Here is a 22,864-nt window from a genome sequence, read left to right as displayed (position 1 = left end):
GTGGAGGGCAGGTGGTGTTCTTGATGCTGATTCACTGTGGAATGCAATAAAGGACTTCTTGTATTGAGAAACTGGTGGCATAACTTTGAGTAGAAACAAATGCTACAGTTAGCAAAATCTTCATTATAAATATAATTATCCCTATACTGTTTAATGGACAGTTTTGTCATGTACAAAAACTGTGCCATTAGATTTCACAAGGCTGTATTTTTATTGCATAATTACTACTTGCTGGGCAGTATGTATTTTTCCTGGCAAGTTTTTATGATAAATTGTACCCCAGGTTTCATGCAATCTGCTTCCTGCATTGATTTCAACAAATATACTTGTAAGCTCAGAAAGAAAATCTCCCTAATGGCTCCTCCATCCATTTTCTCAATTAAAGTGGGTACATTAGTGGTTTTTGTATTGCATAAGCAGTATCATTCAGTGGGGGTTGAGACCAATATGTTATATATTGATGATAAAAGTGCTGCTGCACACTGCCATTTCATTTTAGTCTGGCCTCAAGACAAGTAATGGTACCAGGTCACCATTTCTTTTTCCCTTTATTGTTTCATGGGATGTGGGTGTCACTGGCAAGGCCAGCATGTGTTGCCTATCCCTAATTGCCCTTGAACTGAGTGGCTTGCTAGGCCATTTCTGTGGACAGTTACGAGTCAACCACATTGCTGTGGGTCTGGAGTCACATGTAGGCCAGACAGGGTAAGAACAGCAGATTTCCTTCCTTAAAGGGCATTAGTGAACCAGATGGGCTTTAGAATGATCAATGATAGTTGTCATGGTCACCATTACTGATGCTAGCTTTATATACCAGATTTATGAATCGACTTTAAATTCCACCAGCTGCCGTGGTGGGATTTGAACCCATGTCCTCAGAGCAATAGCCTGGGCCTCTGCATTACTAGTCTAGTCACATTACCACTATGTCACTTTCTCCCCATTTATGGATTATACTGACCCAAAGCATCACTATAATAATTAAAGCATTTCAACAATAATCCCCAACTTACCTTTACGTTTAACTTTGTCTTTACCTAACAATATCAGTCCAAAAGGTATGAAGAGTAAAGCATCTGCCATCGTGCGTTACCTTAGGGTCGAGTCGGGTTGGGGCGGTGTGGTGGTGGGGTAAGTGTTGCTCCTTACTTTTGTAATTATTTAATGGAGCATTAAATGTTCTGAAAGTGAATAATGAATGGTGGTTTTCATGAATTTGAAAAAAGGGACTAGAAACAAGATTACGTAGTGCTTGTTTTACAGGCGTAAAAGAAGCGTTTAACTGTCCAAAATGGTGGGTGAGGTACACCACTCATTTCCATACCTGAATTGTGCCACTCACCATACTGGATCATGCTTCTCTGTAGGTGTCCAAATTGCATGCCAGAAGTATTAAAAAAGACTCAAAATATTTAATTAAGGGATTAAGGGTCCTCCCGCTTGTTATGGGTCTCTGGTGAAGTTGGTTTGGCCCAGTGCCTGACTTCCCACATGCTCAATTGCCTCAGCAACTCCTGGAGCTAACAGGCAGGAAGGACCCTTCAGTAGCACTATTTAAAGGGCTCCACCATTCCACACAGGTTAGTTACTGGCTTGTCCTTTTAGCTTGCTTCTCCTTGTTTATTTTCTGCCCTCTACAACACGTTTGTGACTTGTGCTAACAATCTTCTCTGGTTAAATTACCTTTGCTTGCCTACAGAGCAGCTTTATTGCAATCATGAGTTGTCTGATAGGTCTTCCCTTTGGGGAGTGAAGGACAAGGGGGCGCAGCCAAGAAGATGGGTGGGAATGGGAGCAAGAGGGCATTGTGCAGGAAGCCAAACCCACAGCGAATCTTCAGAGGCACTTCTCATGCCTCACTCTGAAGGGAAACAATGTGCCAGGTGCCTTTACTTCACCAAGGAGACTAGCACTGAGCTATATCGCCCGCTGCAGCCACTGATGAGGCTTCAAATCAGGGTAGGAACTAGCAGCGCTTGTTACCATCAGAACACTCTAAAGAAGAGTCATACGGACTCGAAACATTGGGCAGGATTTTGAGTTCAGTGTGCGGGCGTGGTCGGCGGGCCCAGGAGCGGCTGGGAAACGGAACGCCGCCTGCAATCGGCCCCCGACTGTGATTTCACACTGACTGGCCAGTTAACAGCCAGCCAGCGTGAAAGGTGCGCTGAAATGCTCAGCGCTGCCGGGTGGGGTGGGAGGAGGGCGAGCGCTGAAGTCAGCACGGGCGTGGGGGAGCACTCACAGAATGATCCCTGAAGGCAGAGAGCTGCCTCAGGGAGCTGAAGAATCTAAAAGCCATAAATAAAGATTTTAAAATGCCGAAAAAAATGTGCACACATCAGAATGAGTCACCTAAACATATGGATGCTGAAAATTCTGTCCAAACATTTTTTATCTTTTTTTTAAAATTAATCTCAGAAACCTCACCCCGCCCTTGAATGAGGTTTCCTCAAAAAGGTAAAGGCCGCCCGACCAATTTGACCACCTGCCAACTGTAACGTTGGATGGGCAACGAAAAATCCCCAATAACTGCAAGGTTAATGGCCTTAATCGGCCTCTTAATTGTCGGAGGGCACGCTGCCGACTCTCAAGCATGCTCGCTGACTGAAATATCACGCGAGTGCGCGATGACATCAGGATGCTCGCCCGACGTCATCATGCGCTATTTCACACTCGAGCGTGTCGGGCGCATGCCCGCAAGCCAAGCAAAAAATTCTGCCCGTTAACTCTGTTCCTCACTCCACAGATGCTGCCAGACCTGTTGAGTTTTTCCAGCATTTTCTGTTTTTACCTCCACCCATCAGTTCAGCTACATCTTCAAAAAACTTTGGTAATGATCCGTCCTACTTTTCACAAGCTGTGTTGGCTTAAATTGTTGTCCTTGTTCTAAAAAGCGTTTGAATTCATCCTTTCACAATACACTATCCAGTTTCTTATAATAGATGCCAAGCTGATGGGTCTATAATTCCGAGGATAAGATTTCTGACCTCTTTTTACAGTTAAGCAATATTTCCCATTTCCAATCCCCTGCTGTTAACTCTGTAATTGAAGAGCTACCAAAAATGTTGAGTCTGGACCCCCCCTAATTCTAGTCCATTTTCAATACTCCTATTCCATCTGGTCTGTTATCCCTGTGAATGGTTAAGTATTCCATAATGTTTTAATATTAATTTTATTCTGATTAAACTTCACTGAACCCCAACACATGTTATGCAATTTAAAATATCCCACCAATGGTCTTCATGTCTGCCGTTTCGCTGTTGGGGGCACTGTTGAAGTCCAATTTCACCTCGGAGTGTTCTTTTGCAAGTTTTTCTTTTGCTAATAATGGATTATGCTTCAATGTGATGGACTCTAATTACTTTCCAGATAATAGGATATGTGACATGCTGTGTGCAATTTATGCCCTTTGAATTGAAATGTTGCTGCACCTTGATGATGGCATCCGTCCATCTTGGGAGACGATGGACTGCACCCAGGGTCTACGTCACTTTTGGACTGAATGTCGTCTATTGTGGCTGTAGAGGCCGATTCATGAGTGGCAGCCCCTTTCACAGCTGGCACAGATGAATAGCATTGGTCCCAGGTCGACTGATGTTTTTCCTTCTTGCGGACTCTCTTTTCCAACATTTAGTCATTTCTTTTATCTTCTGCTTTTTCCACCCCTTTCCTGACTGTTTGCAATGTAGAGCGATCCTCTTTGTTCACGGTACTTCTAATGCAACTGCAGAAGTGAGAAGATTGTGTCACCTGCCAATCTGCCAGATCTGAAGCTACACTGAGACTCGGTAGATGCATAATGCTGGGGTCTGCAATCTGGTCAGAGCAATATGAGCACAATCCTTCCCCACAATACTTAACATGGAGATCCCTTAGTAATTGTTGCAGCCACTGCAATCCCCTTTGTTTTTGTTATGAACCTGGGCCAGTGCCCCATGTTGTTGGTAAAATCCAGTTATGGACCAACAATGTTTTGTTTAAAGTAGGCAAAGTTTGAGATTCAAGGCACTTGCTCAGTGAAGAAAGCCACAAGATTCCACAGGTTTTGAACAAACAAAAATAAACTTTACGATACAAGGTCAGAAAATTAAAACAATTTACAATATCTATCTTATACTCTAACATTCAGGATAAGTACAACGTACATGTGAATTAACAAGCCAACTGTGCTCGCACATACCACATTACATAATAAATGGTAGGCATGACCCAGGCAGAGTCCATGGATTTCTCAGTAACCCACCAATAACACTGTGAGTCAGTCAATCTTACTGAAACTCTGTTTCTCTCACGAGCAATTCCAGTCTTCACCTTCGACGATATAACCTTGGAATTCTCTCCAAAAGCCCCTCTGACTCAGACGGCATCAACAACAGCCCACCTCGCAGGGTTTCAAGCTCATCTCCCAAGATTCCGTTCTCCTGGATTTCCGAGTATGGACCTAAGCACCAACTCACAAGTAACAATTTCAAATCTTCGACCACGCCAAGCAGAACACTACTGCTCCAAAGGGATATCTTTACCCCAGCGGCCGGCAGCATGGAGTCACTAACCTTCGACTGCCTTCTTCACTTAAAGTCTGCACCCCACAGCCCTTGTCCTGTTTGGAGCCTGTTTCTTTGCTCCTCTCTTTTTAACTGAACTGGGACCTTTTCCTGGCCCTGACCCCTCTCCAGAAGTCTTCCTTTGGGACTCTCCCTGTCCCCAGCCTGGCACTCTTCTTCTCAATGGCTCGCAGCTCCCGCTCACCTGACCCGGGGTTTCACCCCATTTGCCTTCTTGCTCAGGCATGCAAGGTCTGAAGAATGTAAATTGCCGATCTGCGCATGTGCAGCCCTCTCCCAGCCTGCGCAAGTGCAAAAGCTCCGAGGTCCATCGGGAGTTGAAGTTCCCGACCTCTGCTCTCAAGGTTAAGTTAAGTTTGACTTCCATAACGAGACGATAAATTTTTTACATCACACGTCTTGGAGCACAAATCTTTCCTTCTAGCAGAGACACAAAAGTTTGTGGAGATGCTACAGTAGTACTGGTTTTCCACTTTTGATGATTTCAGGTGGAATGCCACTGTTTCCTGAGGCTTTACCACTGGCAAGATGGCCAATGGCCCTCTTGATCTCTACTATGGTGGGCGTGCTGTCCAGCTCCTCTGTGACATGAAAGTCTGGAAAGACACTGAGAGATTCTTCAATGACAACGTTCTCTGTGACATACAGTTTGAGGTCATGCAACCCCCACCTTTCCATCTGCTTGCTAGGTACAGTGATGATCATCCCTGCCTGTCTTCAAGGGGGCTGATTTGGTTGCTGCTGGGCCTGTTGCTTTCTTGATTCTTTCATTCATTCCTCTAGCATCTCTGGATTCAGCAGCAGATTGTATGGTGTTGCATATTTTCAACCAGTATTGATTGGCGCAGTGCCGAGCAGTCTGTTTAGACTTGATTCTGGCAGCTCCAAGAGCATCTAGATTTTGTTTGGCTGCAGACTTGCTTGTAGTTCATGAGGGCGCTCCTCTTGGTTGCTGTAACTGGTTCCATTTCAGTCCAATAAGCCTCAAACCAGTCAACATTCCTCTGAACTCTTTTCCCGTACACAGTGAGTACAGAATTACAGATGGTGCTGCGCACATGATCCCACTTTGACACTGCACTCTGGCCTCGAACATTGTCCAAAAGAGGCTGTTCAAGACTCTGAAGGAACTCCTGGGTCCTTCCCAGGTCAGTGGTACAGCAAGTGTTGATCTAAGGGTGACCTTCCTTCTTCGAGAGGTATAGATCCCTTGGCTGAAACCTGACCTTGCTGCACACAAGGCAGTGGTCAGTGTCACAGCCAGCACTGTGATATCTATGAATGATGAGGACACTGTTGAGGATTGCACATCTGGTGATGATGAGATGTAGCTTGTGCCAGTGGCGTGATCTTGGATGTCTCCAGGACACCTTGTGGCACAGCTTGGTTTGGAAGTAGCTGTACTTCACACAGAGTCCATTGTAACAGATAGCTCCAGCAACCTCTGTCTATTTTGTTCATCTAGCTTGGTGCCCTGTGCTTGTTGGCCAAGCTGTGTAGTCAATACCCCCTTGCAATGAAGTCCCCTAAAAAGTACAGTGCCTTGGTCCTGGGAATTCTGCAATGGCATTGTCAAGTGCCTCATAGAATTGATTCTTGACATCTGGGACAGAGGTGAGTGTCGGGACATAGATACACATGAGGTTAACTGGGCCCACACTTGTTGACAAGCGAAGAGTGAGTCTGAGCCTTCAGTGGATGGGTTCAATCATTATAAGTAGCATGTTTTTTAACTGCAAAACTCAATTGATGCTCACATGTTACCAGAAAAATAGGTAGTTTTCCTCTTTAAGGGACCCACTTTGAGTGAGCCTATGTTTCTTGTAGCACAGCAATGTCCACATTGAGCCTTGTAAGTTCTTTGTCGATCACAGTAGTCTTGTGTGTGTCATCAACCTGCAGAAGGTTGTCAGCAGGGCCAGGATACATGATTGTGATGTTTCAGCTTGCAATGCGAAAGATTGATGATTTCTTTAGAAAATATAGAAAAATAAAAGCAGGATTAAGTCATTCAGCCCTTTGAGCCTGCTCCACCATTCAATATGATCATGGCTGATCCTCTATCTCATTGCCATACTCCCGCTCTTTCCCCACACCCCTTGATGTCTTTAGAGTCTAGAAATCAATCTATTTCCTTCTTAAATATGACTTGGCCTCCACAGCCTTCTATGGTAGATAATTCACAGGTTCACCATCCTCTGAGTGAAGAAGTTTCTCCTCATCTCAGCCCTAAATGGCCTGCCCCATATCCTGAGATTATGACCCCTCTCTAGAAGTCTTCTTGTGGGACTCTCCCTGTCCCCTTTCCCTGTCCCCAGCCTGGCACTCTTCTTCTCAATGGCTCGCCACTCCCAGTCACCTGACCTGGGTTTCATGCCATTTTTCTCCTTGCACAGGCACGCAGGGTCCAAAGAACAAAAACTGCCAATCTGCGCATGTGCAGGCTGGGAGAGGGCTGTACAAGTGCAAAAGCTCTGAGGTCCATCGGGAGCTGAAGTTTTTTTTGCATCATACATGTCTTGAGGCACAAATCTTGCCTTCCAGCAGAGACACAAAAGTTCATGGAGATGCTGCAGCAAAAAAAGATAGACAGAGCTGCATCACATACCTTGACACCTTTTTTGAAATATCTTCTCAAAGCATTTGCATTCATATAATGCCTTTCACAGCCTCAAGATAGCTCAAAGCGTTTTATAGCCACTAAAGAACTTGCGGTTTTTTTTTTAAAGTGTGCTCACTAATTCAATGTAAGTAATGTGATAGCCAATTTGTGCACAGCATGCTCCCACTCCATAAACGGCAATAAGATAATGACCAGGCCTTGTGTTTCTGGCTGATATTGGTTCAGGAATGAATATTGTCCAGGAAGAAATTCAAGAGAAACCCACAATCAAATGATGTTAATCACATTATTTGCACAAGATATAGCTATTGCAAAAAAAAGTCACACAGGGCTCTGAAATTTCTAATAGTTTAGCAATTATTCGAATTATTGGCCTGTTTTCCCTGCGCTGTTTAAGATATTTCAGTTGGGATGGACAACAAAGATGTCAACAAAGATTTGCTTCTTGATGAAAATTCCGCTAATCCCAGACTAAGAGAATATTGTGAGAAAGGGTACAAATAATTGAGCACCATGATCATGGTGGGGGGGGGGGAGAAATCTGAAAAGGGGAAGGAGAGAAATAGAAGTGAGAGGAGGAGGAAAAGCCTGAAAAAGGTGGAAAAGAGAAAAAGCAATTTAATAAATCATTCCTGTTTTTGGAACATCTTTTTCCCACTAGTTGTAGACACACTAATGCTGGGATTTTCATGGTCCTGCCAGCAGCAGGCATCATTGCGGTTGGGGCAGGAAAATTTGGAGACCCGTTGACCTTTAACAGCTCTCCAAATTTTGCCGTCACACCCGTTCCATTAGGAAAAGCAGAAAGGGCCTTATCTGCATCACTCTCAGCAGCCGTGGGCATGCTGGACAGCGAGACTCCAAGCATGTCAGTGAAGTGTAGCAATGGACAAGAGTACAGGCAGACCTGCAGGCAGGATGGCTTCTAAAACACTTTTAAGGTAAGTACATTCGACCTTTGTTGTAGTTTTATTCATCTTTCTTCTGTTTCCCAATAGCATTATGCTCTTCAATGAGCCTTGAAATATGCTTTTGTTTCAGTATATATTGCTGCTGACTATGGAAAGGCCATATTTCCTGTCCCTAGTTGACTTGAGCAGGTAGTAGTGGGTTTTTTTTTGAGCTGCTGCAGTCCTTGTTTCAATGGAGCTCGCAAGCTGATGTGCACTATCGGGATTTGGTCTTGAAATGATGACAGAGTGGTAGTGGTTGGGTTTATGAAGCTGGGAGGTACTGTTGAAGTAAACTTGATGGGCTGAATTTTAGGTACAGGGTCCCAATTCCTATGCCGGGCTGAATTCTGAGTCCAGAACTTCTAAGTGGCTATGGCAGGTCCCAACAAGAGATATTTGAGGAGACGACAGATTAAGAGGCCACCCCTGGGAGTCCAGCCCAATTTAGGATGGCACGAGGGCTCCACAGCCAGGAGAGCCATTGGGAGTGCCCGAGGCTCTGGGTGTCTAGCAGCTTCTTGGGAGAGGTGGGCACTGCTGCTGTTTTTGGGCAACCGGGAGTGCACTTCAAGATGGAAGTTGCTCTCTGAAAATTTGCAACTTTGGAGACTTTTTTTAGTGCCTAAAGAAGCCATTGAAAATCTCCCACTTAAACATTTCCACTGATTTAATTACATATTTTGAAAATTCGGTCTCTTTAAAAATTCAGTCACTTATGGAACTCTATGGGTAGAGTTTTTGCTCGGTGTGCGGGCCACACCCTACCCACTCAAGCATAAAATGACACACGTTGGTGTCTGCAGCACGCTCGCCGACAATTAAAAGGCCTGTTAAGGCCATTAAAGGATCAATTGAATAGAATTTTCTGCTGCCCGTCCAACCCAACGGTTGATGGGTAGGCGAAAAGGCCAAGCGGCCTTCGCATTTTTTAGGAAACCTCATCCACAGACGGGTTGAGTTTTCCTAAAGCAAATAAAAATAAAATAAAATTTTTTTAAGTGTGATTAATAACATGTCCCTGCTCATGTGACATGCCCGCACAGGCAGCGCTGAGCACTGCTGCTCACATTTCACGCTGGGTTGGCCTTAATTGGCGTGAAAATGCCTTCTGGTCTCGATCGTGGGCAGCGGTCGGCTTCCCGCCCTCCCCCTCCGAGCCTGCCCGATAAGGGTGAAATTCCGCCCTGTGTGAAATTTACGTGACCTCTTCAGGAATATTCTCAATTCCTGAATGAACTCTAAAAATATTTCCATCTGTGCAATTCTCAGCTGAGTTATTATGAGTGAAAATACTACATTTCCCACCTTGAACTAATATGCCTCAGCAGTACAAGCTTTTGCTCTGGAAGTGCCCAGCTATAGTCCTTTCATACTCAATGGTTCATCACAGTGTTTATTTACTTATTATTTTAAAAAGAAGCTTTTGTCAAACTTCCTTTTATTTGCACCCTTGGTTTATTTTGGAATTTTATAGTTTCCAGAAGCTGTATATTCATTTGTCCGAAATTACCTCAATTCCATATTTGAGCATTGTTAAGGCTTTGAGGCTCTTGAAACTTACTGGCACGAGATTATTTCAGAACTCGTATTTTAAAATCACTCTATTCGAGAATATTAATCTTTGCCTTGAAATCCACGGCCAGGATTTTCTGTTTGGGCGGAGGGGGGAAGCAGGAAAGGGCACGGGCGGGCGCAGATCGGGTCTGTTCCGCCTTTTTACACGGGCGGGCCAATTAAGATGTATTTGCCAACTCCCATGGATAGCGGGAGTATGCGGGCGGCGACAGGCGTGCACAGACCGCCAGGGTCCAATTGTGACCCGGCAGCCTGTTTAAAACAGGGCCTGGCAGCCTCTTGTAGGCTGCTCACAATGGCCAGTTCCAGGACACACCAGAGGGTATGGTGTGCAGGTATGCAGACCAGGCTGGAGGGAAGGCCAGAGGAGCAGGGCAGGCTGCAGGGTAGGCTAGCGGGGAGCCAAAGCGCCCCTCGTTTTTTCTGATGACTGCCTTGCTGCCCTCCTCGAGGTGGCGGGAGGTGCTGGTCTCCCAGGATGGGAGGAGGAGGCCCCCCCAACATGAACAAACTTGCCTGGGAGGAGGTGGCGGAGGTGGTGAGCTCCCGCAACGTGGTTTGGCGCACCTGGATCCAGTGCAGTAAGCGCTTCAACTATTTGTTGTGCTCTGGCAGAGTGAGTACCATCTTGGCATTGGACGTTTAACCCAGCAGGTAGTCTTACCATCTGAGGTGCACCCGCCCCCGCCCCCCCCCCCCCCCCCCCCCCCCCCCTGCAAGTCTTAATGTCGTGACTGCATTGAATCATTGAGGGCAGTTTTCCTTTACTGGGTGGCCAAGCAGATAGTGCCCATGTTGAGGTCAGCCTGAGTGGGTCATGAGGGGATGAGTTCTCCCCTGCACCATGTGTTGTTCTTAGTCACACATGATTAGTTTGGTGGCAACCTGGAGGATCTGCAGCTAGGCGCAAACTCAGAACTCCAGGACATGTCCTATTCAGGGTGATGAGATGGTGGAAGGGGAGCCTCAAGCTGTCGTGGCAATGAACCATCTGCTGCCCTCTACACTGCACGTGGTTGCACCTCCTTGCTATGGGGGGAAATACCGTGTGGTTCCTAATGTGATGTACGCAGCATGTGTCCAAGGGGGCGTTGTGGGGGTGGGGAGCAGGCCTAGCATCTTGGTTTGAGTGATCAGCAGCAGCGGGGAGAGGACGCACTGGAGGCCTGATATGCCCCACTCTGGCTGGGGTGTGGCGTGTGCAAGCAGAGTCCATGTGCAATTTGCCCTAGTGAATGGTCTCTCTTTTTCAGGAGAAGAATGCTCATAATGTGTCTGAGCGTGCAAGGACTGGAGGCGGCCAGGCACAGCTCTCCATGCTAAGCCGTTTCGAACAGGAGGCCCTTGAGCTGGAGAGGCACCATGCACCCAGGTCTACTGGTGTTGGTGAGGCTGGGGTGACACGGCCAGGCATTTAAGGCCAACAGTGAGGTCCGCATTTTCCTCCCAACAGCCATAGCACTGAAGATTGTTAAATTGGTTATTGTTGCAACATTGCTGGGCCATAGAGTCATACAGTCATAAAGGGTCTACAGCACAGAAAAAGGCCCTTCGGTCCATCGAGTCTGCACCAGTCAAACAAGTACCTAACTATTCTAATCTCATTTTCCAGCACTAGGCCCATAGCGTGGTATGCCATGGCATCGCAAGTGCACATCCAAATGCTTGTTAAATGTTATGAGGGTTTCTGCCTCTACTACCCTTTCAGGCAGTGAGCTCCAGTTTCCCACCACTCTCTGGGTGAAAAAATTCTTCCTTACATCCCCCCTAAACCTCCTGCCCTTTACCTTAAATCTATGCCCCCTGGTTATTGATCTCTCCACCAGGGGGAAAAGTTCCTTCCTGTCTATCCTATCTATGCCCCTCATAATTTTATGCACCTCAATCATGTCCCCCCTCAATCTCCTCTGCTCCAGGGAAAATAACCCCAGTCTATCTAATCTCTCCTCATAACTATAACTCTCCAGCCCAGGCAACATCCTGGTAAATCTTCTCTGCACTCTCTCCAGTGCAATCATATCCCTCCCATAATGTGGATTCCAGAACTGCACTCAATACTCTAGCTATGACCTAACCAGCGTTTTATACAGTTCCAGCATAACCTCCCTGCTCTTATATTCTATGCCTTGGCTAATAAAGGCAAGTATCCCATGTGCCTTCTTAACCACCTTATCTACCTATCCCGCTACCTTAAGGGACCAGTCGACATGCACACCAAGATCCCTCTGATCCTTGTTACTTCCAAGGGTCCTACCATTCATCGTGTATTCCTGTGTATTGTTTGTCCTGCCCAAGTGCATCGCCTCACACTTACCCGCATTAAATTCCATTTGCCACTGATCAGCCCATCTAACCAGCCTGTCTATATCCTCCTGTAATCTAAGGGTGTCCTTCTCACTATTTACCACTCCAACAATTTTTGTGTTAATTGGTTCTGGAAGGTTGAGCGCATAATGAGCCGGCGGGAACAGGGATGAAGTTTGTCAGTGTGTGCACACTAACTGTTCCACTATCCTTGTTCTTCCTTTCAGTATCATCAGAGCATGGCCAGGAGGAAGAGCAGCAGATGCCAGTCTCACCAGCGTCACACCATTTCTGCGAAGCAGGCACCAGTGCAGATACTAGCACCTCAGTGGAATTCGAACATCGGCTATTGTCCTGGGGCACAGTGGTAAGGGCACTTCACAGTTGCTCAAGGAGCTGGCAGGGACAGAGAGTGCCCATGGCACCAGCAGTCAGAGGACTGCAGGGGACCAAACACATGCTCAGTCGGTGCCTGATGTGCCTCTGGAGTCGTCCGCGACGCAGCAGCTGCAGGAAATGCGGCCAGGTGTGCGGGAACATTTGGGTTTGATACATGAGGCTATGCTTCACTTGGTGTCCATGGTGGAGGAGTCTACGTGGACGCTCGCCGAAGCTATGAGCCACATGTCTGAGTGCCATGTGTCCTCCATGGAGAGAGTGGCAACTCTCCTGGAGAGCCTACTTCAGGAGACCCATCAGGACTTCCTGGGGATGTGCTCTGACTAGCAAGCCCTCACATCGGCAATGACCTCAGCTGGTCACTGCCAGTGTGGGAGATGGTGTGGGCATCAAGCTTCCCAGCTTGTTGCCCATCGATCCAAGGTGAGCAGGGAGGTCCGAGGTGACCTCACGTTGGCGCAGCAGCTGCCTGTCATCTCTGCGGGCTCCTCTCAGGGCACCCCGGATGAGGGTACCAGCTCCTCCACCCCTCTCCCAGTGGCCGTATCATCCGGTGAGGCTGCAACAACTGGGGAGACGCCAGCTGTGGAACTGGCAGCTCCCTCCCAGGCGGGGCCAACACAGGCTAGAGGACGGCTGCCAAGATCATCAAGGCCAACAGGACAGCAGAGTCAGCAGGCTGTCTCAGATGCCACTCCAAGCGATGGGGCAGCACCAAGACATAGCACCCGGAAATGAAAGCAATAGGCACATTCAGCACACCACGGGTTTTTTGCTTTTGTATTAGCCCAAGATTAGGTCCTTATGATTTTTTTTTGATTGTTTACACTAGTGTTTAATAATTGTGAAAATTTCTGAATCACACATTAAATGCCAGATGTATGGCCATGACTAAGGGTGGCTCGTTTCTTCTGCATGTGTATGTTTAAGAAAAGTGTCATGAGTGTTTCTTTGGAGATTCAACTTTATGTACAAGGCCCTTAGTTCCTGCTGATGACCTGGCCAATTTTGCACTTAGGCGTCGAGTATCGAGGCGTCAGGCAAGGCTGGTCCTGTTGATTCATATGGTGGTGGGCTAGCTGAAGGCTCGTTGGATTAAAGCATCCCGGGTGTTCCTGCCTCCTTGGAGTAGTTCCGGGTCAGCATCTACCCCCTCAGCATTTCCCTGTGTGTGCTCATCCTTGGAATCACTGCTGGACTCATCGTGTGCAGCCGCAGCCAATGCGTCGATGTCTTCATTGTCCACTGCATCCCCCCCTTTCTAGCGCAAGATTGTGGAGAGCGCAGCATGCAACCACTATCACCAACACACGATCTGGGGGCCACTGGAGTGCTCCCCTGAGCGGTCCAAGCATCGGAAGTGCGTCTTGAGAAGACCGATGGTTCTCTCCACCACAGCCCTTGTGGAGGCGTGGCTTCTATAGTAATGATGCTCAGCTTCTGTTCTTGGATGGCGTAGTGTCGTCATGAGCCACCATCGCAGGGGATGGCCCTTGTCACCCAGCAGCCATCCATCAAGCCGAGTCGGAGCACTGAAAAGCCCCAGCACCTGGGAGTGTCTGAGGATGTAGCTGCCTGGGTACCTTGCACAGACTTGTAGAATCACCATCCTGTGATCACACACTATCTGCACGTTCATGGAGTGGAAGCCCTTCCTGTTGACAAAGGCACCGGGCTCACCTGCTGGCGCCTTGATGGCCAGACGTGTACAGTCTCTTGCACCCTGGACCGGGGGGAAGCCAGCCATGGCCGTGAAGCCTCTGGTTCGCTGTGCCTGGCTTGCCTGGTCCCAGCGGAAGTGGATGAAGGTCAGTGCACGCCTGAACAGAGTATCTGTAACCTGCTTGACACAAGTGTGTACAGCTGATTGGGAGACATTGCAAAGATCACCCACTGAGCCCTGGAATGAGCCAGAGGGATAGAAGTTGAGGGCAGCTGTGACCTTTAGAGTCACTGGCATGGGGTGTCCGCCCACACAGTTAGGGGAGATCTCAGGCCCAATCATCTGACAGATGTAGTTGACTGTCACCCTTGACAGTTGGAGCCTCCTTTGGCACTGCACCTCAGACATATTGAGATAACTGCTTCGCTGCCTGTATACCCTGGCAACAGGATAGTGGCATCTTCTGCGGCCCTTCTACCTTGAACTACCTCTTGGCCCTGTGCCCCTTGTGCCTGTGCCTGTACTCCCAAAGGTGGCTCCCCTAGAGGCTGAATGTGCACTCCTGGCTTCCTCCCCCTTCTAGCCCTCCTTTCCTCCTCAGAGGAGCTACCTCCAGTGGACAGATCAGATCCCATACCCAGGCTAAGGGAAGGCTTCCTGAAAGCTACAGGCCCATAAAAGATTCCTCACTGCAGAGTGCTAACCTAAAGGTTAAAAGTCCAGAAAAAGCTGCTGGAATGTATTCTGAACCACTGCAGATCACACAGGCAAGTTTAAAATACTTTCTCCAATAAACACTCCACAAAGCAGATTGACGACCCCACTGAGCCCTCTTATCCCGCCCGTTGATGAGGTTAATAGAAAAGTCTCTTACCCACCTGCCCGTTGCGCCCATTGCGCCGACCCGAAGATCACACGGGTGCTGAAAAATCGGCGTCGATTGAAGACTAAAGGGCCTTAACTGGCCTGTTAATTAACAGCGGGCGCGCGTCGGACTTCATCGCGCGCCTGATCAGCGAAATATTGCAGTGACGTTGGGATGCTCACCCAATGTCATCGCACTCCATTTAACGCGCAGACATGCGGGGTCCGCCCCCCGCTTGTCAAATGGAAAATTCTGCCCCACTTATGGGTTTAGTAACAATCTGGAAAAAATAATAAGAAACCTTCTTTGGTCTGGACTATCTTATGCCTCTAACAGATCTCACTTAATCTTCAAAAGCAAAAAAAATAAATAAGCAAATAATCTGACAGTGAAAGAAAAGTCTTAGTATATGTTTACAACAGAAAGTCTTTTATCTAACAATTCAAGTAGACAAAATAACTATTTAATAGTAAATCAATGGTAAATCTAATCGTAAACTATCATTTTGTAAGCAACTTCTATAAATGCAGCTCTTATCAAACTTCAACTCCTTTCTGATTATGGGGATAGTTTTTATATCCTACCTTTTTATATCCAGTGAAGTATCCAATTGGTTTGACTGCTTTCACTCAGCTCAGTAAACAGGTCAAGCCACTTAATGACCTTTTCAATAGTTAATGTGGCTTGTTTGGAATTTTTGTGGCTGACAGTCCAATTCAAAGTACAAATCACACCATCTGTGTTGGCGAAGTTTCTCCTCTCATGCCTATGGTTTTAAAGTCAGCTTGAACCATCCTTGCAATATACCATACGTATCATAATTGTTTTGATACAAGTTTCTGAATAGCCACTTTTTAAACTGCTTATATGCAGTGACTGAATTTTAAAAAAAAAACATCAACAAACATCAAAAGAAAAACAATAACTTTTGCCAGTTTTGTTTCTAAAGGGACGGTAGGGGTAACTTATGCCTTCACCGATTCGATGGTGAACTTCTATTGTGGAATTGAAAATCACAAAGCTTATATAATAGGAGGACACGCTGCTCCATCGCTTTGCCACCCAAGCAGTGAATGTAAAAATTACTGCAACCACATTTGTGAAAATATATTGGGCCTGCACACAATGCAATGATGTCTCTTGAGGCTGATACTGCGATAAAAGTAGTTTTTCCCTCTTGCTAACAAAATTACAATGGTTTGACAAGTACTTTCCTATGAGGACTGCACCATTTAATTGGGCTTGGACTTGACTGATTCGTGAATCAGAGGACCACAAAATGCCACGGGTCTGAAATAGCTTCATCAGCAGCATAATCACATCAAAATATGCTTAATAAGGGCTAGGAACAAAAAATAAAATTTCTATTAACTAAAGGAAAATTAACATTTTGAGGAAAACATGCAGGAACGTTTTAAGAAAGTCAGTTGTAAAAGATATTTGTGTTCATCATTGTTTTGCTGCTGTGCTAATATTGTGAACAGGAACTTGTTCCTAATATCACTTCAGAAAGGTCTGGCTCAAAATTTTAGATTGTGCTCCTGAGTCATGGACTCCCAATAAGCGGAAATAGTTTCTTTCTCTCTGCCCTATCTGTTCCTCCGAATATCTTGTAAACCTCAATCAAATCAGCTCTTGGTTTCTCAATTCCAAGTTTATGTAATCTCACTTTGCAATTTCATCCTTGGATTCCAGGTATCATTCTATGCTGCACTCCCTCTAAGGCCATTATATCCTTAATAGAGTGTGTTCAGGCCTGCCCGCAGTACACAGTGTGGTCTAACCAGGGCTTTAGATGGCTGAAGCATGACTTCTTCCCATTTATATTCTAATACTCTAGATAAAGGCTAGCATTCCATTAGCATTTCTGATTATTTTCTGTACCTGTTTGTGACATTTTAATGATATATATACCTGGACACCCAAATCTCGTCGGACATCCGCTGCTTCTAGTTTTTCACTATTTAGAAAGTACCCCATTCTATCCTTTCATACATCCTACATCGAAAGTGGGTGAACCCACACTTTCCTACATTGTAATCAATTTCAATAGTTTTTCCCATTCACTTCATCATTCAATATCTCTTTGTAAATGTTATGTTTCCATCTACATTGCTTACAAAGCTGCCTATCATTGTGTCATTGACAAATTTGGATATATGGCTTTCCATCCTATTATCTAAGTTGTTAATAAATACATTGAATAGTTAAGGCCCCAACATAGATCCCTGAGGGACATCACTAGCCACACCTCGTCAATCAGATTACCTGCCCATTATCCCTACTCTCTGACCACTCTACCTATTTCCTAACTAGGTCAATAATTTGCCTTCAGTTCCATGGGCTTCAGCTTTAGCTAACAGTCTTTTATAAGTGTTATGATCCCAGCTGATGTCAGATCCCAGAGTGAAACCTGGCTTGATAGATCCTAACTTTTTTTTTTAGAAACCGTGCAGGTCAGTTACTGCACATATTCACAAGAGTCTCTCAGTGTACTTTTAACACAAAGAATATGATGTTTATTAAACAAGACAAATTAACTATATTACATTCGAAAGGTTGGAAAGATTTCAATACAAACACCAAAAAATGATTCAGACTCACTGTTCCCTTTATTCAACACTACCCCTATGGACACAAAACCCCAGTGAAGATTTACCACTATTTCAACAGCACAGCTTCTTGCTTGGGCTGGCACAGTTGCAAACAGTTTTTCTCTGGCAGATTTCTGAGCACTCATTAGATGCTTTTCCATCAGCTGGTGTTTCTCCCTGAGACACCCAAAAAACATCCCACAATCTAAACTCCTTCTTGGTTTAACTTCATACCAAACACATGCGTCCCCTAAACTCAGTTCCCCAGCAGTCTTGGAGGATTTCTTACTAGAGAACTTAGAACTTCTGCCTTCACTCTCTGGTAGACACACTGACTGACCTGCCCTTCTGTCTTTCCCCATGTCTCTGTGACCCCAGACTTCTGTCGCTAGGTAATAGCAGTTTTTTTCTACTTTGCTTTTTTTCTAAAGTAACTAAACTACTGACCCATTTGTAACACCTCTCTGCCCTTCAAGGCTTATAAAACCTCATTAAAAATGCATGTATACAAACAGGGCCTGCAGACTTCCCAGCACCCAGCTCACAAAAAACTCTAAATGAAACTAGAACCATGTTTCACCTTTCTCAACACACAAATACAAATATAAATTCAACTTTAAAGTTGTTCTTAACAATGAGGGACTTTATTAAATGCCTTCTGGAAGTCCACGAAAATAGCATTCATAAACATTTCCCCGTCCACTACTTAAGTCACCTCTTCAAAACATTCAGTCAGGTTTGTCAGCCATGAACTGTCCTTTACAATTCCATGCTGGATCTCTCTGATTAGGTGAAACATTTTTGGTGTGTTCAGTCACCCTACCCTTAATTATAGAAGCTAATAATTTTCTGACAACAGATATTAGGCAAATTGGTCTATAATTCCCTATAATTTCTCCTCTCACCTTCATTAAATAATGAAGTGACACCCACAATTTTCTAATCTAAAGGAATAGTTCCCAAATTGAGAGAACTTTGATGGGTTATATTTAGGGCATCTGCAATGTTCTCATCTACTCCCCACACTGTTATTTTTGTTTTGATCTCCCTAAAATTCTTAGGTGAATTAAACACAGGCAATCAAAACATTGTCCATTAAATTTCCAGACAAAATACCCACCTTTATTCTGTTCATTTTAATGGAGAAAGAAGAAAGACAGACTTGCATTTTTAAGCTCCTCTCATCATGTCAAAATATCCCCAAGCATTTGGCATGCAGTAAATTGCTTTTTGCCATACAGTGACTATTGTTGTATAAGCAATTGCCGCACTCATTCTACTCTTTGGAATTGAAATATTTAAATGTTCATTTGTTGTGTGAGGAACACTTATATTGGGTTTTTTTGTCTAATCTCAAATAATCAGTGGCTTTCTTCCTGTTCAGTATGTGCTTGGTGCTGGAGGATCATAACAGACATTTCTTTCAGTGTGGATTATGACAAAAATTTCCTCAGTAGCGCAAAACTGATGGGATCAGATTGGCTGCTTGTTATCCACCACATTTTGTTTTCCTTTCCATGTAATCAATGGACAGGAAAATTAATTGGTATATCTAATCCACAATCCTTATCAACAAGTAATGGATCTTACAAATGCTGACCCAATACTGCCAATATTACTCCACTGTCAAAGTTGAAAGTTCTGCCCTATATGTGCAGAGGCCCTTCGAACACCTCCCTAAAAAATTGCTGTTCTCAATGAATATTTGCACTGTTGTTTGAGAGCGTACCATATCATTGTGCAACACTGGTCTTAGCACTCACACACATGGTGGAAGTAGAATTTGACCATTTAATAATGCTTGAAGTAAGTTCATTTGAAAGCATTAATCTGTTTTTTTTCGAACAATACTGATGTATTGTGTATTTACGTATATTTCATGGTTATTGTCTTGCTTCATTTTTTTTCCCTTAGGAAGGTATAAATCTCTGGTCAGATTTGCAATACTTACATGGTGTTATAGAATAATTATGTTTGTATATATGGGGCAAGAGTAAATTTGTCTTATAAAAAATTCTGAATAATCTTGCAATATATGTTTCTTCCATTTCAATTTTTATTTTATTATTAATAATGGTTTAACTAATGACTGCTGATGACGTCAGACAGGAAATTGGTGGGGAGGAGGTACAGGCCTCAATTACACATGTTGAAATGACTTGATCCCTGAAACCTCTTGGCCAATGACTACAGATGTTTAGCTCCCTCATGCGGCTGGGCTCAGTAACCCCTGCCAGTTAGCTCCCCTGATGATGTCATAAAGCTCTTGCGTTGAAAATTGTCATAGGACCAAAAAAACTGAGGATTTTTGGTTCCCTCAAAATATTATTTCTAACAAGTACAATGATGCTAAAGCTGCTTTAGATTATGCCATAAACCCAAGATTTTTGTACTTATGACAGCTTTCCTCTAGTGTATGTACTGGTGCTGGTGTACAGTTTTCCAATGACCTCTGCAAGTTCCTCTTGCATTTGAACATAAGAAAACAACTATGCAACTGTATACCAGTAACACACAACTTTCCCCTTTTTTTCAAGAGAAGGAGCTTAGTGTGAGACATGTTTATACACAGTATTTAAGTAACTAAGGAAAATCAAATAATTTCCTTATGTAGAATTTTCCCTTCCACTGCTTGAAACATGTTTTATAGAATTAACTCTTCCTGCAGTTTTCAAAGGAACTGTAATATCAGCAGGAACAATTAGCAGTTACACCTCAGTATATGCTGGCCCTTGCTCCAAGGCAGATTTAGAAACACAATTCAATGTTTCTTTGTGACCCCCCGCCCACCTCTCGCCCCACCTCCAAATTCATTTTCTTTTTTAAATGTACTTTAATGAGGAGTTGTTCCTGGAGTCCTCAATCACAAGTAATAGAACTTGAAAAATTATCATCATAAGACACAGAGAGGTATATTGTGGGTTTCCAGTCCCATTTTGCCTCAATTAAGGTATAATGCCCACCACAGAGATGAAAAGAAAGTGCGAATGTGGGTAACAATGAACTACTGCCATGCACCCAGCAGCCAATTCAAGATTTGCTTCAATGCAGGTTACAGAGCAGTCACCTTCACAACTGGAAAGGCAAATAATGCATAAAAATTCATGGGGAGAGCAAGCTAATGGGCTCAGGACTTTTACTTACTGATCTGCCTTTTAGATGAGATGCCAAACCTGGTCCATTAGACATTATGCTGCATTCGAAAGGGGATAATGTTGGTCTCCTGAAATAAGGAGATTAAAACCTGATTTCCATCTAAATCTATGTTGCACTGTATTGATAATTACAAAACATGAGTTGAATGAGGAACTGTTGAGAAAATATTAACCTTATGCCTCCATTTTAAAATGATAACAGAATCATTTCATTTTATTTGTTTTCTCTCTCTCTCCCTTTTTATTTTTTCCCCCCTCAGAAAAGCTCACCTGATTCTAAAACGACTGGACAATGTAAGTGACCGCTGTGCATCATTACTACACAGTGCCTATATTCAGAGCCACATAGACTCAGTCCTGTATTTCATCTGTCGAATGGAAGAAACCAGACCCACAGGGATGGTCTGGTACAGCACCTTACATGATGCAAAAGTGACTTGTGATGAAAAACTAATGTCTGTCCCACGCAATATTTATGGAGATACTAAACTGTGGTGAGACGTCTTGGCACATTGGACTTCAATTATGTACTCAACTTTTGAAATTTTAAAAGAAGCAAGGCAAAAAAAAAGAATCGTCACCTCAAAGGATAGTGGGATCATCATCAGACATTACACGTTTTAAAAAAAGCCTTCAGGTCTTTGGTGCTCGTCCAACTGTTTAAGGAATGAATGAACTGGAGCTACATGATTGGAAATAAGTACTTCACATTAGCAATCAACTGTTAAGTGAACAGACAGTGTTAAGACAGCATGTAAATTAGTGAACTGTCCAAAAACTCCAAGAAAAATTATCACAAAATGTTGTAGCGCTTTTTTGCTTTTTATAAATTGACATAAGAAAAAATGCACACCTTTTTAACAAAATAGTGGAGAATTATAAACAGTTGCTCTATAAAAATTGATTCACACCAATTTCTACATTGGTAAATTGATTAATGATTCAATATTAGCAAAAGTCAGATTAACAATTTACTGTTGTAAATATTGAAATGCACAATATACTACTAAAAATGTACAGTATTTTACCTTTTGGGGTTGAATGAGGATTCATGACTCAGAAAAATGCAGATGCCTATCAATTAGTTTTCATTGTTTATAGAGGATGTAGTCTTTAGTAAATTATACCAGCAGGAAACCAACAGTCTTTGCCCCATAACAACCAATCAAAGCTATTGAGAACCCAGGTTTGTGTGCAGGTACATGATGGGAAGCAGTGGGTTTCTAAAATAAATATTGACTTCATTTCTCTGATGGTAGTTGTAAAATGGTGGCTTCTGGCTTGGAGTTTCATAGCACTGCTTTAACCTAGACTTTGAACATAAATAAAATAAATGACAATGAAAAGTGAAATGGTTTCCTATGCACGATAATAGTTATAAATGTTGGCTTTTTAAAATTAGATACAGAACCATGAATACTAAACATACACTTTACAGTGTTTTTGAAAGATTATAAACTAATCTAGGGGGAAGTTTTGATTTGGTTAAACCAGTGTCATCAATGTCACTAAAGAAGTTATTTATCAATAAAATATTTGATTTCCTTTGTAGTTTTTGTTTGGATGCAGCAAGTGGAACAGGATTTTTTTTTCTCTTGGAGAGGACATAGGCGCTAGAGCAGATATATTTTATCCTTCTGAATCATCCATTTAAATGGGTCAGAATGCTATCTGGATACTAGAATTTGCTTTGGAGAAGAGGCAAATCGTAAGACTCATAGGGGAAAATTTCCATCTGTTGAGGGGGAAGTTCAGGAGCGGGTGCGGGCAGGCGCACCTCCGATCGGCATCCCTGATCGGGGGCATGCCGCCATTTTATGTGGGCGGGCCAATTAAGGCCCGCCCAGCGTGACGTCAGCCAGGAAGCGCTATGCGCTCCCTATGTGGGCGGTGGGGGGGGGGGGGGGAATTCTCTCAGCTGAGAGTGTGCTCTTTCGCGCATGCGCTCAAAAGAGCGCATTGATCTCCCTGAGGCTAAGTGCTAAGTGCTGCCTCAGGGAGATCGGCTCCAAATATAAAAATGATAAGCAAATGATAACAACATTTCCTTGATATGTCCCCTCATGTGACACTGTCACGTGAGTTGGGAAATGTCCATCACTTTTACTGAAACCTTTATTAAATATTTTAAATACCCTCATGAAACCTCATCCCGTCCATGGATG

General features: G+C 44.2%; 1 protein-coding gene across 6 annotated transcripts in view; it reads left to right on the top strand.

Annotated features, from left to right (window-relative positions):
- Positions 1 to 22,243, top strand: part of astn2 (astrotactin 2) — a 1,702,785-nt gene extending 1,680,542 nt beyond the window's left edge. For all 6 annotated transcript variants that reach the window (XM_078550334.1, XM_078550333.1, XM_078550331.1 and 3 more), the window contains one exon: positions 20,960 to 22,243. In XM_078550334.1, the coding sequence (XP_078406460.1) occupies positions 20,960 to 21,197 (238 nt within the window). In that variant the 3' untranslated portion in view covers positions 21,198 to 22,243. The remainder of the gene's footprint in view (positions 1 to 20,959) is intronic.
- Positions 22,244 to 22,864: the final 621 nt, after the last annotated feature.

Source organism: Cetorhinus maximus, chromosome 10 (assembly GCF_964194155.1).
Source record: "Cetorhinus maximus chromosome 10, sCetMax3.hap1.1, whole genome shotgun sequence".
In the NCBI taxonomy this organism is placed as follows: Eukaryota; Metazoa; Chordata; class Chondrichthyes; order Lamniformes; family Cetorhinidae; genus Cetorhinus; species Cetorhinus maximus.
The sequence above is the reverse complement of the archived record's forward strand: the minus strand, read 5'-3'. Positions and strand labels throughout refer to the sequence as shown.